The sequence below is a fragment of the Salvelinus alpinus genome, chromosome 29, assembly GCF_045679555.1.
Source record: "Salvelinus alpinus chromosome 29, SLU_Salpinus.1, whole genome shotgun sequence".
NCBI classification, from domain to species: domain Eukaryota; kingdom Metazoa; phylum Chordata; class Actinopteri; order Salmoniformes; family Salmonidae; genus Salvelinus; species Salvelinus alpinus.
This window is the reverse complement of record NC_092114.1, coordinates 36,174,656-36,190,993: the sequence shown is the minus strand read 5'-3', so window position 1 is coordinate 36,190,993 and position 16,338 is coordinate 36,174,656. Positions and strand designations below refer to the sequence as shown.

The 16,338-nt window shown below is 44.0% G+C and overlaps 2 protein-coding genes across 4 annotated transcripts; one reads left to right on the top strand and one right to left on the bottom strand.

Annotated features, from left to right (window-relative positions):
- Positions 1-54: 54 nt before the first annotated feature.
- LOC139558609 (transmembrane protein 79-like) lies at positions 55-4,410 on the bottom strand. Its single transcript, XM_071373838.1, has 5 exons — positions 4,213-4,410; positions 2,928-3,790; positions 2,343-2,528; positions 1,853-2,081; positions 55-1,268 (listed from the first exon to the last, which is right to left on the bottom strand). The coding sequence occupies exons 2-5, from the start codon at positions 3,637-3,639 to the stop codon at positions 1,076-1,078; spliced, it is 1,320 nt and encodes a 439-aa protein (XP_071229939.1). The 5' UTR covers positions 3,640-3,790; positions 4,213-4,410; the 3' UTR covers positions 55-1,075.
- Positions 4,411-5,277: 867 nt separating this feature from the next.
- Positions 5,278-13,735, top strand: msto1 (misato mitochondrial distribution and morphology regulator 1). Of its 3 annotated transcripts, none has more exons than XM_071373845.1 (14): positions 5,278-5,323; positions 6,344-6,473; positions 6,813-6,882; positions 6,973-7,048; positions 8,155-8,212; positions 8,404-8,554; positions 9,095-9,209; positions 9,444-9,578; positions 9,993-10,145; positions 10,411-10,542; positions 11,173-11,357; positions 11,643-11,747; positions 12,051-12,163; positions 12,780-13,735. In XM_071373845.1, the coding sequence occupies exons 2-14, from the start codon at positions 6,461-6,463 to the stop codon at positions 13,037-13,039; spliced, it is 1,566 nt and encodes a 521-aa protein (XP_071229946.1). In that variant the 5' UTR covers positions 5,278-5,323; positions 6,344-6,460; the 3' UTR covers positions 13,040-13,735. The 3 variants fall into 3 exon arrangements, with proteins under 3 accessions (XP_071229946.1, XP_071229945.1, XP_071229947.1); XM_071373844.1 differs by having other exon boundaries at positions 5,315-5,544; XM_071373846.1 differs by lacking the exons at positions 5,278-5,323; positions 6,344-6,473; positions 6,813-6,882; positions 6,973-7,048 and adding an exon at positions 7,767-7,838 and having other exon boundaries at positions 12,780-13,449.
- Positions 13,736-16,338: the final 2,603 nt, after the last annotated feature.

Genomic DNA, 16,338 nt, shown 5'->3' with positions numbered 1-16,338 from the left:
ATGTCCAAAAGGAATACAACAATATCAGCTGGCTGCCATATACAAACAATGTACTGATTGTTCATTGCTTTTTATGGTACTGTACAGACAAGGCACATATTGCATGTAGTCATTAAATTACACTTCATTCCCATCCATTGGGAGTATTAAATGCTGTACAAATTTGGAAATGAAATGAAAACAATTATATCCGCTGTGACAACCCTCCCAGCCGTATTCTTTCTCGTTTTCCTTATTAGGATGTCGGTGGGCAAAGCCGGGAGGGTTGTCAGCGAAATGGGACACACCTCTTCCCCATTCAGGAGACTCCATGCAGACAACACTGTTGGATTTTGGTTGTAGCATTTTTGTGGCCATTTTGTTTGGGTACCATTCAACACCCCTCATTATCACATCTATGCACGCAACCACTCACACCATTGGTAATTGTATTTGGTTACTTCAGTTAAATATATTTTGTTATTCCTTGTTATGGGTTTCTAGCCTGTTTGACACCACTTTTTTTCTTCTTAAAAAAATGGTCAACTCTGCACTAGGTTTATACTCCAGCAAAGTTGCATTCAAGTCTTCATAAATGTAAACTTGGAAGACCCCCGTGATTGGGAGTCCCATAGGGCGTATGGCACACGATCCTTCAATTACAAGCAACTTCTATGGGGTTGCTAGCCTCAAGTCATTGTATTTTACCATCAACCACTGCAAATGCAATCCAATGTTTCAGATGAAGGTGAAATCCAAGCTGATGAACTTGATTGATTCTTCCCCCCTCTCTCCTTCCAAATCAACACCATGACAGTTGTGTAGAGCTGAATGGGTACCAACAACATTTCAAACAAACCTCAGTAGGGGAATGTGTGTTATATTGTGAACACACTTGCATCTCTGACATAGAGTAAGGAATACATTTCTATTTGCAAGGTTGCACAATGTTTGCCTACTGAGCATGCCCCTGGTCTATCAGAAAGCAAAGTGGACATATTCCCATGTAATTTATCCTTATCAGATCTACACAAGTGTCTAGGGATTGGGGGTCCATCTAGGCTTCAGGATTGGGCGTATCTACTCCTCTTCCTCCTTAGCCCCACCAACTCTGCCGGGGAGGTGGAGCAGTGGTGGGCGGGGCCACATCAAAGACAGCCCCTTCACTGAGTGACGAGCACACAAAGTAGAGGTTGGCGCCCAGCATGACCAGTATGGGCAGGAAGGAGAGGCCGAAGCCCAACCCCCTCACACTGCTGCCTAGGGTCACACACACCCAGTAGATCAGCCTGTAGGGTGAGAGATCACAACAAGATCAGCCAATTGGGTCACACGAACCCAGTAGTTCAGTCTATAGAAGAAGAGACATGAAGAGACATTTTGCATGGCCCGGGTGGGTGGAGATTTCACTTAAGAACCAACTCTGCCCACCCAGGGCACCGGCCATGTTAAAACAAACTCGCCCATATTCAGTGAATATTAGTAACCGCTGTCATATTGCCCCAGTCTAAACTTAAGGTAGACTACATAGTAATTTGAAGATACTTCCTGCTAACAGAAAACATCAAAATTCCAGTCTGCCGAGACTAATTCAAATCTCCAAAAGGCGACGCAGAACAAAAAACGAATACCAGATAATTCTATGGGTCAGAGAACATGGAGATAATATACAGAGAACGTATCAAGAGTTTACAAACATGATATAAAAAGGTTCGAAAATATAAGGATAACAATGTTGACTGAAAGTATGGATCAGTGATAAGGGAATGCTACTACCCATCTGCACGAACACAACCCATTTTGCATCCACGAAGCAGTATTACCTATCCCTCCACAAGCCATGGCCCTTGTTGAGAACATATATTTCACACACCTGCCAAAGGCAAAGATGATGGTGAGCAGGGGCACCATCTTGAGCAGGTCCTGGCTGATGTAGGTGGCCATAACGGCCAGTTGCAGGAAGTAGAGCAGGAAGAGGGAGAGCGAGTCAACCACGTAGTGCCGGTGCACCGCCATCTCCCGGCTCTCCTCCCCCACCTTGCCCTCGTAGAGGGGCGTTAAGGCGCCGTAGTGCAGCCGCGCCACCCCCTGCACCAGCACACCTGGGAGGGGAGAGGAGGGAAGGGGGACAGTGCAAGGGATGGGGATAGAGGTAGGGGGAGAGGATGATTGTTTCCCTCCCAGAGGTTGAATAAGACAAAAAAAGTGAGGAACAGCAAAGGAATGCATACATGCGAGTTCAATTTTCTTTATTAAACCATTAGCATTGCCAAGAGCAAGAAGTAACACACGTTATGAGTCTATTAAATGGCTGATAGGCAACAACATCATATCGCGGCCCTACCCTAATAGTCCAGTCTTACCTAGAATGATGGGTATGACAGCAAAGAAGGAGCAGCGCAGTGTGTACACCAGCCTGAGAGGGGCGCTGTCCAGTGGCGGGGCATCAAAGGGCAAGAGGGCATAGCCGCCCCACACGAGTAGAGGGAATAGAACAGCTGCAGCACCAATGCCCAGGCCAAGTTTCAGAACATCACCGCAACACATATCTAAATAACAGAGGAATCTGGGTTCAATTAATTAGAGCCAAATAGGAGAAAATTGTTTAAATAAAAACAAAAAAGTAGTATTATAATAAAAACAAATTAAGACTTAAAAGAAGAAAAAAAAGGGTTGCGCTGTAGAATTAATTTAAACACTCTTTGAGGTAGGGTTTCAGATGTTTTCAGAAGATGGGCAGGGAACAGGGAATCTGCTGTCCTAGCTTCAGGGGGAACGGATCAGATAAAAAAAAAAAAAGTACCATAAATTATTTGTATTTAAAAAAAATCTACATAATGACAAATATTTGTTTCATAGTAATGCCCTTCAATCCCTGAACTGATTAGAATTGAAATTGAACTGACCCCAATTGACATAAATGGTTTTGGTCCGGCACTGGTACATACGTGTGTAGTTGTCCCGCTCCTCTGTCCATTGTGGGTAGTAGTATACTGGTGGGCCTGTATGTGTCTGGGGCTCTAAGAAATAACTCTTCTCAGTGTCCATTTCCTCATAGTAGTTATTTTCGTGTGGGAACTCCTCCCATTTGCTAGATGGACGCACTATCACTGTCGGAGTGAAGACCTGCATAGTCTTTTCTGGCATCCAATTGACTTGGCCTTCCTCCTCATCTTCATCATCTGCAAGCGAACCATCCCTTTTCTCATCTTGGCCTCCCTCCACCTCTGTCCATCTCTCTCCCTCTGGCATGCTTTCTCTCCATTTTGCCTTTCGCTCACTCTCCTGCTGTCTCTCCTGTCCCTCCAGAAGCTCTTGGCTCCCTATCTCCCTCTCCTCCCCTTCAGTTCCCTTGCTCTCAGACGCTACACTTCCTTTCTCTCCCTCTCGCACCATCCCTTTGTCTCCCAGCCATAGCAAAGTGCTAGGCTCAAAGGTAGCTGAGCTGGTTGCCTCCTCCTCATCCTCTTCCCCCTTTTCTCCTTCCATCCTCCTGTGCTCTAGGCCCTGTTGTTCCGATCCAGGTGTTTGAGGTCCTGTAGCAGCAGATCTACTGGTTGTAGAAGGCCCTCCAGCTCGTTCTTCATCTGGCTCTGGGTTTAAAGTCAGGTGCTCTGACATCACTGTTTCTCTGCCTGTCTCGGTCTGTATGATATTCATGTCTAGGGGCTATGTGTTGTGAGTGCAATTATTGGCCCGTCTGTCTGTCTGCAAAGTGACTATTTACCATTGTGTTTCAACATTTCAAATGATATTCCATAAAACAAGTTGGTACAAAACATTCTCATAAGGGCAAGTCCCACTGATTCACCTGAAAGGCAAGAGCAATAAAACTGTTTATGTATTACTTTGTGACTACAAATCAATCTATTTGATAAGCTAATAAGCTGTGAGTCAGTGAGTATTGAACTTTAATCTTTTAAATGGAAGGAAGTGAACTTTTCCTGTGCAAAGTGGGAATTAGCAACATTCTTATGCCCACTGCACTCAGAAAGAGATATATTGTTTTATATTATTAGATACAGTTGATAAAGGTAAAGAAAGAAGTATTAGCCTACTTTATATCAATTTGTAATGCAGTGCAGAAACAGAGAGCGTTACAGAGAAGGAATGTTGTCGTAAAATCTTGCTTTGCGAGTCTGGTCAAACGATACTAGACCAAATCCATAGTGAAAACATCAAGACATAAGGAACTTTGAACCCTGTAGCCTAATTGTAGTTAGACTGACTTACCTGATGTCTAGGCTACTGCTGTTCCATGAGATTCAAATATGATGTTTTAATCAAGTAAATACGTTAACTTGTCCCAGTGTTTGTCAAACTAGGTCGTAAAGTGAAACTTAAGTAGGGGTGGGTTGTTTCACAGGTGTGTCAAGGTAAAGCACCGCGGGACATTTTTGTAGTTGCAAACACAGTATCATGTGACAACTCTGTCCACGATTACGTTTTCTACAATGCCAGAGAAAAATAGTAATGGCGTTTTTTGTAGGCACTAACTCTGCCATGGTTTAACATGGTAACGCTTATGGGGAAATGAATGGCGTTTTGCTAAGGTTTTGGGATAAACGCCGAAAATATGGTGTGTGTTAAACACAGGGTTAGGGGTTTCTATACGTTTTGTTCCATGAGATAATCTTTATCAGATAACGTCACGTTTTGTGAATTTTGAGGCATTTATATATATTTTTAAAACATATAAAGGGTTCATAATTATTAATGGTCATATTAACTGGCTGATATTATATCATAGAACAAAACGTATACGATCTCCTAAGCCTGTGTTAACCTCAGACCTTATTTTCGACGTTTATCCCAAAACCCGATTGTTTTCCCATAGGTATGGCTGAACCCAGCCAACCAGAAGTAATTTATTTCCGGGTTTTAGGACTACAATCTGACGAGCTCAAAACCACAGATATAACATTGATAGAGAGAGTTTGTTAAACACATTTTTGTCTATATACCATGTTAAACCCATCTGGTAATCTTTAGAAATTATTTTATTCATTTTAATCGGTGAAGATGCATCCTCTCGTGGTAAATATAGGCTACCCATCATATTTTATTTTCATAAATCGCAGGTAGGCCAACATTAGACAGTCTACTGAACAGGGTCTTTGTCTACAATCAACAGGCCAATAAAGAGGCTGCTTTCTCACCGCGCTCCTATCAGAGCGCTGTGCGCTGCACGTGTGCCTCCTCGGCGCAGTGAAACCGAACCCTATCCACTTTTTGAAAAACGTTTTAAAGAGCCAATCATATTCGTTCGTGTACTTCTTATTAACCAATAGTAGACGCTAAGGCCTTCATCAAGGGTGGGCTCCCTCTGAACGATGCACACACGGTTAGAGTGAACCATAACTCTGTTGTCATGTTTTCCTGCCATGATGGAGCGTCACATTTCTTCTTCTAAAAGAATATTCTGAAATTAACAGATTTATGCATTTGTGATATTTTTTGTATTAATTTATAGACGTCACGATGGGTAGCCTGTGTAGAGAAATCGTCACTCTTCAACTCGGGCACTATTCAAACTTCGTTGGCACACATTGGTGGAATTTACAGGTTGATACGGGCTAAAGTTAGCGGTTTCTGCATATAACATGCATGTGTTTTAAAAGTTGTAGTTGGCAAGCTAGCTATCTAGCTACTATTTTAGTTAACAACTGGTGCAGTACGTGGCTAAGTTAGCTGGTTAGCTAGCCACTACTATTCTGAAATAACTAGTTACTGTAGTTAGCTAGCATGACCCTAGTTATCGTACATTCAAACTGAAATAGCCAGGCTAACAATGCGGAGAAGAGTGGTGTTTTGGTGCACAGAGGGTGAGAGGTGCAGCAAAAGGGAGCGAGGCGAGGGTGTGGCCCACATTTTACTGCAACAACCATCGACAAATATTGCACAGCCATCTAACGTTATACCGCTAGAGCAAAAGTAACTAGATAAAATAATCCATGTACTGTAGCTAGCTAGGTAACAACGAGGAAAAACCCAGGAGTCATTTTTAAATCTCAGGAAAAAAAGACGTGATTTAACGTTCGAGATAGCTAGCCTGCTAACTATGTCTTTGCTGCTAACTATGTCTTTGTAGGCAGAGATGGTTTGTTTATGGTGTCGGGACCTGCTGTTGTAGTGTGGGCTGTTTATTGTCTGTCTTCATAAACATTGTCAATTGGTGCTCAGTGCACCTCCCTTTGCACCATGGAAGGTGACACATTGAATTACCATTTGTCTTTGTATGAGTTGACACAGTATACATAGCAAATATTTTAAGGCAAATCATATGTTATGTATGTAAATCTTGACTGCATCTTATGCCACTATTAAGATACATTTTATTCTCTCCCTGTTTGTATTGCATCAGGATGCCTCACTGACCTATGACCCAGATGCACCCCCAGGTGAGCTCCAGAATGATGTTCTCTTCAGAGAGGGGCAAACCTTTGGGGGTCATATTACCTACACCCCCCGCCTGATCGCCATGGACCTTAAAGGTAACCAACCCTTGGTAACCTGCAGTGCATCATTCATAAGGGCACCATGTTGCCGAAATGTTCTGAAGCACTTAACCGCTTCCTTGAAATTTCACACAAATGGTTTGCTGAATGTCACTTAGAGTTCACAGATTGAGTAAACATGTCATGTTGAAGGTTTTACAAAGTTTGCCACAATTACAGTGTACATCTTTAGGTTTGACGGTGACAAATGGACAATGCATGTCATTGGAGTAAGGATAGCTACTGTGGCTACAGTGGTAGATATAGATTGAACAACAAGGTTGGCTACATTTAAATACTGAATCAACATCCTCTGTGTCCATTGCCATTATATAGGTAGCCTTCAGACACTGAGACAGGAGGGGAGCCTCTATGAGACTGGGAAGGATCCCACTGCTATTACATGGTAAGTGTGTGTGCGTGCATTTGTCTGTCTGTGTGTGTGTTTCCCTCAAACCTTGTTTATGTGTATGAAGTAAATTACTTCTCTTTGCAGGGAGGGCAATGTAATGGTGCACAAAGAGAGCCTGCCAACAAAGAACTCCTTTCTCCTAGACCTGGACAAGCTAGACGTGAGTATGACACAAACACCAAGTATACTACTTCTCTCCCTTTAAACCCAAAGAATGAAGGCTTTTTAAACAGGATAGTCCAAAAACAACTCCTAGCCTTTAAACCTTTAAGCCGGGTGTACACTTATCAATTTTGTCCCCGATTTGGCTGTCCCATACAAGTTTTTGAGATCGGAGACAAAATCCCCATGTTGCCTATTTGGAGTGCACGGCCATCACCGACGCTCATTTACTGTGAGCGTGTCAGAGACGCTACCAATCCCGTCTGTGAGCAGTCCCAAACGTCGTGATCTTTTCAAACGTTTAATTTTATCAGCACAAAATCTGGAATTCTCTTGTGATGTAAGATGTGCAACGTCAAGTTTTGAGAACGGTGAGCAGCAATAGCCAATGAGAGCTCGCCAGTGAAATGGCAACGTTATTTTGCATCACCCAGAATGTGTTCACTCGTGCAGGAGCAATGAGTACTACTAGTATGCCTTTGTACTTGGCTTTAACCAAAGCAAAAGTGCCAAATTGTTACAGCTCTCAATTCAACATGTTTGCTAGAAATGTCAACTCTATGGCAAGCGTGAATATCTGACTGAAAACGTTTGAGGCTGCTTTGAGCCACAGCTCATTCTAGCTACACAATCTAATCACATCATTGTTTTTTCGCAAGACAGCATGGTGGTATGGAGAATCTTCATGACCAAGTGAAGAATCTTGTAGTGTGTGACAACCCGTCTGTGCCAGATCGTTGAGTGTGCGCACCACTACGTTGGCAAGACAAAAACATACAGGAAATACGGTAATTTAATGTGAGAGGCTCAGCGACGTCAGGATTTTGAAAGTTGTGTAGTGTACACCTGGCATTAGCCCGATTGCATGTCTGAAGGAACGAGATAGGTGTAAGCAATATTGCCGAAACTCGCTGAAGCCTGTTGAAAGGCTAGGTAGAGCCGTCACCATATTACTTACACCTGCCCAATACTTGCAGTTATTCAATCACCAAAGGGTTTGGGCCCAGGGCAAGGAAATTGGAGTTGTTCTTGGACCAGGCATAAGTCGTGTTCGAAAAGGCTCTCATTCAAGTGTCTTGTTATGACAGTTATTTTTATGTCCAGAAGGGGGAGATATTGGCTGAGGTTGATTTTGACCCAACTCTAGTGCCTCACTGTTCAGGTAAGGGCTTCCTTTTAAAGTATAATTTCCAAGATGACATTTAATCAATATTTAATATGATTTATATGTTAGCAAACTATTGTGTGTGAACCTGTATGTCCAGAATGGGCTAAAAGAGGATCAGACCGAGAAACAAGCCGCTCGGTCACTCACACACACTTCCTTTTCATCGATCCGTGTTTCCTGAGTAGGGGCTTTAGCCATGGAGACGGTGAACAGCCGCTTGGAGCGCGCTCAGAGGGGCTATCGACTGGAGGGCAGTGTGAGGGTATGGTCGGACTTCTTGAGGATCCACCTGCACCCCCGCACAATCTCTGTCATCCACGAGTACAACCATGACGGGTGAGAGCATCACCATAGGCACATACAGTCAAATAGTAACAGCCAAAGATGCAGTTCTCCGTATCTCATTCCCAACCCAAAAAATGAAACCTTTACCCGGGTTCGTATCCTATATCCAACCCCACCCCCTCTTTATTTGACTGTCTTTTTTATTCTTTACATATTTTAAACCAAATAGTTTGTTTTAATAAAAGTCAAGTTGAAGATGACAAGAAAAGGTTAACTATGATGCACCCTTGCCCAACCCAAAACCTCAATTGGAAACTGAAAAGCGGGATAAGAGGGCATGAAGCCCTGAGCTGTCCCTACCAGTTCCAAAGTTTGGTTGATGAGTTGTTGAACAGATATGAACCTGAAAAATGATTAAGGTCACACACTACAGTACATTACTCGCAGTGCCTTTCTTAGTGTACATCCAGTCCTATTATGTGGCTAGGTCTACTCCAATTATTTCACACGGAGTGCTTTTCCCATACGCTACAGCAGAACTAACTTGGATTTCTCAGGAAAATGACTTTGTTTTGTCATTGTGTTCTACAGGGAGGCCCACCGCCTGGAAACGTTTGGCCAGGGGGAGGCTCTGCTTCATGGCTCAGTGCTGGAGGATCTGGAGGACAGACTACACTTCTTCATAGAGGAATGTGACTACCTACAGGTAACTGACTGGTGATCCTTTACCATGACTCTCCAATAGGGGTTATCACAAACCCTGGTCCTGGAAAACTACATGTCTCGAATACCAAAAATATCCATATCCATCCAAACATACTTTGTTCATTCTAAAGGCCCCATTCGGTACAATCACTCCTCGAATGGCTGATTGAATCTGTTTGTCATCTCTCCTTTCTCTTTCTCCTGCTCTTCCTTCTGCCATCCCTCTCCCTCCCAGGGGTTCCAGGTGCTCTGTGACCTGGCTGATGGCTTCTCTGGCCTGGGTTCAAAGGTCACCGAGATGCTGCAGGACTCCTATGGGGGACGGGGCATCCTTACCTGGGGGCTCGCACCTGTTAGTCACCCAGACACAGTGAGTGACAAGAGGGAGGTTTTTGGCAGTGTGTTTTCAGGCAGTTCATCAGTAAGCACTGTTTTCTTCAACAGTGTCATGTTCATTAGGGCACTCAATGGACAATTAGCATTTCTTATTGGCCAAGTCCAGGTAGTCCCTCCCTGTTTGTCAGTTTTCTTCCGTTTGGTGCCTAATGAACATGACCCAGGTGTTCTTTGCCATGTAATGCCATGGGTTTTATTCGCTGTAAATTGTAGATAGAAATGTAATTCAGAGTTCAGCTGAGATCTGTGATTTTGTTTTTATTTCACAATTTGCTACTGATTTAATGACTATAATCTGGTTTTGTCCATATCATAGTAATTGTTTCATGCACATCAATTGTGTTGTGAATAAAGTCCTATGACATTGTTCTTCTGTTGCTTTCCTCAGACCCCGATGAAGGAGCTCTATCACCTGTTGAACTACTCCTTAGGCATGGTCCACATGGCCAATAACAGCTCGTTCTTCTGCCCTTTGACCCTGAAGGGCGGGCTGGGCAGACGGCCCGCCCAACCCCCCTCCTTCCCCCACCTCAACTACGACGTGAGTCAGACAGACGCCACCCTCTTTTCCCATCTATCATCTGTCTATTCCCACATTTTGGTACTCATTTATTCGTTCTGTCGCTGAAAATATATAGACTTGATTGAGCTGTAGTGCAAATGATTGACATCGCTCTCCCCCACCGTTGCTTGAGAGGATGCTAACAGTTATTTTTAGCACTGTTAGCATCGATGTCCTACAACCCCAGAAATATGTGTGTGTTTCTCTGTCTATTCCCATCACTCACTGTCTTTTCGGTCTCCAGCCCTCACTGTGGTACCACTCCAGCTCTGTGCTGGCTCTGGCCCTGGACTCCCTTACTGTCCCTTATAGGCTGAGGAACAACAGCACCCCCATGTGGGAGTTTGCAGACGCACTGGCAGTGTCCGGGAGAAAGGTGAGAGTTGGGTGCTTTCTTTGAATGCATTAGTTTAAAATCAAGCTATTTACAATGCTAACCCTACTGCTATCTCTTATGTCAGAATTTTTTCCCCTTCTTCCCAATGACACTAACCTGGTTAAATAACCTGTGAAAGGTCTGAAAGGTTTACAGGTATGACTAAAATAACAGCTCAAGCTAGACTGCAGCTCTGGTTGGCTTCAGTTGTCCTCCTCAAATAACATTTAGAAGGGAATGTCCAGGGCACAAGATAATCATTATGTCTTCCCCACAGCCTACTATACATTTAACAGATTTACAGTGTGTGTGAGACCAGGGTCATATTGATTAGTGGGCACACAACAAAAAATCATTTGAAAACATTTCTTGTTGGCCAAGTCTGTGTAGTTCCTCCCTGTTTCAGTCTGTTTTCTTCCGTTTGGTGCCTAATAACGTCTCGCCCAATTATTATTTTTTACTTTAGTCTATTTGGTAAGTATTTTCTTAACTCTTCTTGAATTGCACTGTTGGTTGAGGGCTTGTAAGTAAGCATTTCACAGTAAGCTATTGCTGTATTCGGCGCATGTGACAAATAAAGTTTCATTTGGTTTTTGATTTAATTAACATGGCCGAGATGTTTTTCCTCAGGTGGTGGCTGCGTACGGAGCCCTCCCCTTTCCGATGACGCAAGGCAGCTCTCTCCCCGACGCCCTGGGTGACTGCGCCGATGTGTTGCCGTGGAAACCCCTATCGGCTTGCCCCGAGCTGGGCGATGGCCACTGCTTCGGCCAATCAGTGACCCTCAAGGGTTTAGAGGGGCAGAGTCTGGTCAGGTGAGACAAAACATGGCTGTTATGTTACTGTTATGTTACTCTGTCAACTGCAAGTGTATTTTTGGGGCATGTAGGTCTGTGTACATCTGGGTATTCCAACTCATAGGGTTTTAGATACAAAACTCCCAATATCACTCCGCATTTATATCAGATAAGTTATCCTGTCAGCGTTAGTCAAAGGTTGAGTTGACAAATTTGCAGATGTTTTTAATGGTTCTGAAGGTGTGTGGAAACGTTGCTCTGGTGTTAATGTGCATTGCTGTAACGTTGCGGTCCCATCTGCAGCCAGCTGAGACCAGGGATGCAGCCGCCCACCCAGCTGCATAGCCTTGACTGTGGGGAAGAGGTGCTAGCCTCCTACATCAATGCTCACTACCCCGCTACGCCTTTGTGAGTGTCATTCTTGCATACTCAATAGCACCCGTTTTCTCACACACACACACACACACACACACACACACACACACACACACACACACACACACACACACACACACACACACACACACACACACACACACACTTCCACTCATGCACTGACAATGTCACACACTCACATAGGCAGGCTTAGAGACATGGCCACATGGACGGATTCAACACACACACGACTGTAGTAGTTTGATAGACCAAACCAATCCTGCTGTTTAAACCATGAAAATCACAATTGACCATTTCCTCATTCTCCCTGTGCAGTTCGGTCCAGCTTGTATCCAGCCCCAGTAAGCTGACCCCGCCCTTCCCACAGATATTCAGCCAATCCTTGGGTCCACAGGGCTTTCTGCAGAGTCAAGCCCCTCCCCCAAACAGTGAGTAAATCTAATCCTAATGTTTCTCTGGCATTTCTGGTCCATTTATCTAACTGCGCTGTCTCACTCTGTCAAGTTATTTTCAATGTTTGTCTCTCTGACTCAGTCTATGTTTCTGTTATCAAGTTTTATTAGTCGTATGTTCAGGATACACATGGTATACACCATCCAATGAAATGCTTACTTGCAGGTTCCTTCTCGGCAATGCAACAACAAGAATAAAATATAAGAATACGAACATAAAGTAAATGGCTCAGTAGAATATATAATTTTTGCAGAAGTATAATATAGGAAGGCATGATTTTTAGTGCAATATTTACACATGTATCTGGGAAGGGGGGATTAGGGGGCAAGTGTTTTTAAATTGTGCAGTATTAATAAATAGTAATAGTAAAAGCCATTTTATCTGGCTACACAGGTGATTGTATATGCATATTCTACCCTTCCCCGCTCACTCCCTGTCAGTCACTTCACTTCAGATCTCTGCCTCACAATCCCTAAATAAGTCTATTCTATTTTCATGCCTCACTATGCTTGTATCCAACAGTCTCTCCCATTATTGTCAGGTCTATACCTCTAACCTTATCTCCCTCTTCCTATCCTCTCTTCCACACAGAGCGGTCCTGTGTGGTCTCCTCCCTCCCCGTGCTCACCTCCCTGCAGTCTTCTCCGGCCCTGGGCCCGTGGCTGTCAGAGCTGCACCGCGGTGCCAGCACCCTGGACCCCCGCCGCATCGCCCCCAGCTTCCTCTCCCAGGGGCCTGAGCTGCCCGACTTCCAGGAGTCCCTGGAGCAACTCCGCCTCCTGGCCCGCTGTTACCGCAACGATAGCGGAGGCATGATGCGCTCCTCCTCGGAAGAGGACGACGATGATTGACAGTGATGATTGATTGACTGACAACCGCTGAACCGCAAGAGTCATTTTCTCTTTTCTGTTTTCCGCGCTGTTAGCCCAGAATGATTCTGCGCACTCCATACCATCTGAATAGATGGGTCTCAATTGACATTGACTAGTATTGACAGACCCACCCATCCACATTGTATATTTTTGTCTGTGGATCTGATCTCATTCATAAAGACTCAGTGAGACTTGATAAGGATTGTGAATTCTGGTTGGAAAGAATGGAACGGCTGTTTATTTTTTTTATTTCACCCTTTATTTAACCAGGTAGGCCAGTTGAGAATAAGTTCTCATTTACAACTGAGATGGTGACAGAGAACGGTTATCTTAACTGACAAAGATATTTGGACTGTGAAACTCAGTCATTAAATAAAGGAGAGACAAAATAAGAGGATAGAAGAAGGAAAGGTCAATGAAGGGTGAATGTTGGTAGGCTATATATTGGAACTGATAGTGAAGTTAATTCGCCACATGCACAGGATACAAAAGGTATAAAACAGTCCTCTCCAGTTCTTACCTTGCGAGCTATTTGACAACAATGCAGTGATGATAATAATATAGATTTCTTTTCTTTTTTTTAACACAAGAACTACAATGCGAGTTAAAGAAAGGCGAGAATGCAAGTACTGTATATATTTGTATCTGCAAATAAATGTGCTTCATACAACTGTCCAGTTATTGTCAATAGTTTCCCAAATTAACATAAGTCATTGTAGATTTCTGCTAGAATCTGTGGCAGGGAGGAAATTAAAGGTGCAGTAATCTTTTATATAGTTTTTCCGTCCTTGCCTTTAGATGGCAACATTGAAGCTATGGCAAAACAAAATGTGGAACGCTAAGAAAAAGTGGTTATATTTATCAAGCCCTTGCAACAAGGAGATGGATTACATTACGCATCCATTTCTGTCAAAAGTTAAAATCATTTAAACTTTTTACACAAGTTAAAATCACTGAAAAATTATAAAATATACAAAAATTGCATGGCTGGCCCCTAGGCACATATGGTAGATGCTTTGCCTATAGCTTGAAACTAACTATCTTCTCAGTGTAGTGTGCCTATTTATGAGAATCAGGTTGGCTGTAGCCTTTGACAAATACAGAATTATGCCAACATCTCATGCACACACCCACAGCTCATTAAGAGGAAGCTGACCAGAGGCAGTTAACCCACAATTTTCCCTATCACCCTGACAAGAAGTCAAAAGAAGATAACAAACTTGAGGTTAGATGTCTGAAGTCTGCCTTCTTCCAGATAGCTCTTAGATATCTTATTATTTCACAGACATTGGAGAACCTGAACTCCTCCAGCACCTCTAGCTTGGTCTCCACCTCCCCGAATTCGGGCCGCCTGATTTCGAGCACCGTCCTGGGGTTGTGCTGTGCGCTGGGCCTCCCTGGTAACATAGCTGTCCTGGTGGTCATCCTGCGCCGCTCGTCCCGACGCCCCAACTTCACCCTGTGCCTCATGCTGAACCTGGCTTCCTCCGACATCCTGTGCCTGGCCACGGTGCCCGTGTGGATCTATACTCTCCTGCACGGCTGGACTCTGGGCCGTGCTGCATGCAAGCTAGGCACCTTCCTGCTCTACCTCAGCCTGTATGCTAACGTGCTAACGGTCACTCTACTCGGTGTCCAGCGCTACCTCCAGGTGCTATACCCGCAGATGTGGAACAGGCGCAAGGGGGAGGCGGTGCTGCTCCTGGCCCTGTGGGGGCTCGCCAGTGCCCTGTCTGCCCCCACCGTTGCCATCGAGATGTGGGCGATGACGAGCTCAAGTGTGTTGGGTGGTCCATTGCATGGGGTGATGTAAGTTGGGGCGGCAGGTTGCCTAGTGGTTAGAGCGTTGGGCCAGTAACCAAAAGGTTGCTAGATCGAATCCCAGAGCTGACAAGGTAAAAATCTGTCGTTCTGCCCCTGAACAAGGCAGTTAACCCACTGTTCCTAGGCCATCATTGAAAATAAGTATTTGTTCTTAACTGACTTGCCTAGTTAAATAAAGGTTCAATATAAAAAAGTTTAACAATCAGTCTTCCAGTTAGATGACACAGGAACCTTGATATAAAACTCAGATTCACATACAGAATACCTCAGTAGTCTATAGTAAAGATCTGTGTAGCGAAACAGGAGACCACACTCTATATACAACCTACCGTCAATCATATCTTAACATTGTTGCATTGGATTAGATACAAAGTATTTAAGATGAGAAAAACATGTCTAGACTGGTTTGTCACTCTACTATCTCGGCCTTGAGCCTGTGTGACTATCAGCAGGAGCAGACAATTCTCAGCCTGAGAACTAGAACATCTCCATTTACTCAGTACTTTTCCATCATTGCGCATTGCAAGCATACAAAGGTTATCACATATATACAGTAATCATGGCACTGGTGTAGCCCCACACCTGACCCCCTGGGTAACCCCCAACATTATCCCCTTTGAGACTACCTAGTCTCATATAACCATGTACAGATATTGACGTTAGACATCTGGAACTTTTAACCATCACATATAGGTAGTATAGGAATCATCCTCTCGGTCAGTTGGGCAGCGAGAGGGTCATAGTTGGGGTCAACACCAGTGGCATCATAGTATTCATCATAGGGGGCAGGTAAAGCCAATACCATTAAACCAGGCATGGTCTTCTTTACTGCCCATTTACCAAGACAACAAAAAATCTAAACACAGCAAAAGCCTACCAATAACAGGAACTACAAATGATAATATACCCATTAAAATCTGGCCCATAACATTTCCAAGTTTCCCAGTGAACCATTTACCCATCCTTTTCAGAACATCATCGTCACTAGGGCTGAGAGTATTAGAGAGCTTAGACATATCAAGCAGGATTCTGGTCATGTTATCGGAGGAGTCAGGAAGTAAAATTACGCATTCGCCATCGAGGTCCAGTCCCAGGGCCTTACACTCGCCTCCCTGTGCTGCCAGTGTAACCGGTGTGAAATGGCTAGCTAGTTAGCGGCTTTTGTGGAGCGAAAGGTAACGATGCTTCGAGGGTGTCAGTTGTCAATGTGTGCAGAGGGTCCCTGGTTCAAGCCCAGGTAGGGGCGATGAGAGGGATGGAAGCTAAACTGTTACACCAGCAGGTAATCCAAAGCCAAACTGTGCCTAGCTGTAACTGCCTTAAGATTCTGGACATCCAGGGAGAGCTGGCTAAAACCCTTGTAGGTCAAATTAATATGAGCTTGTAGTGCGTAAGTCAAATTTTTCATCCATTTACCTAAAATGGATACACCAATGTTAGGAATAATGGAGATA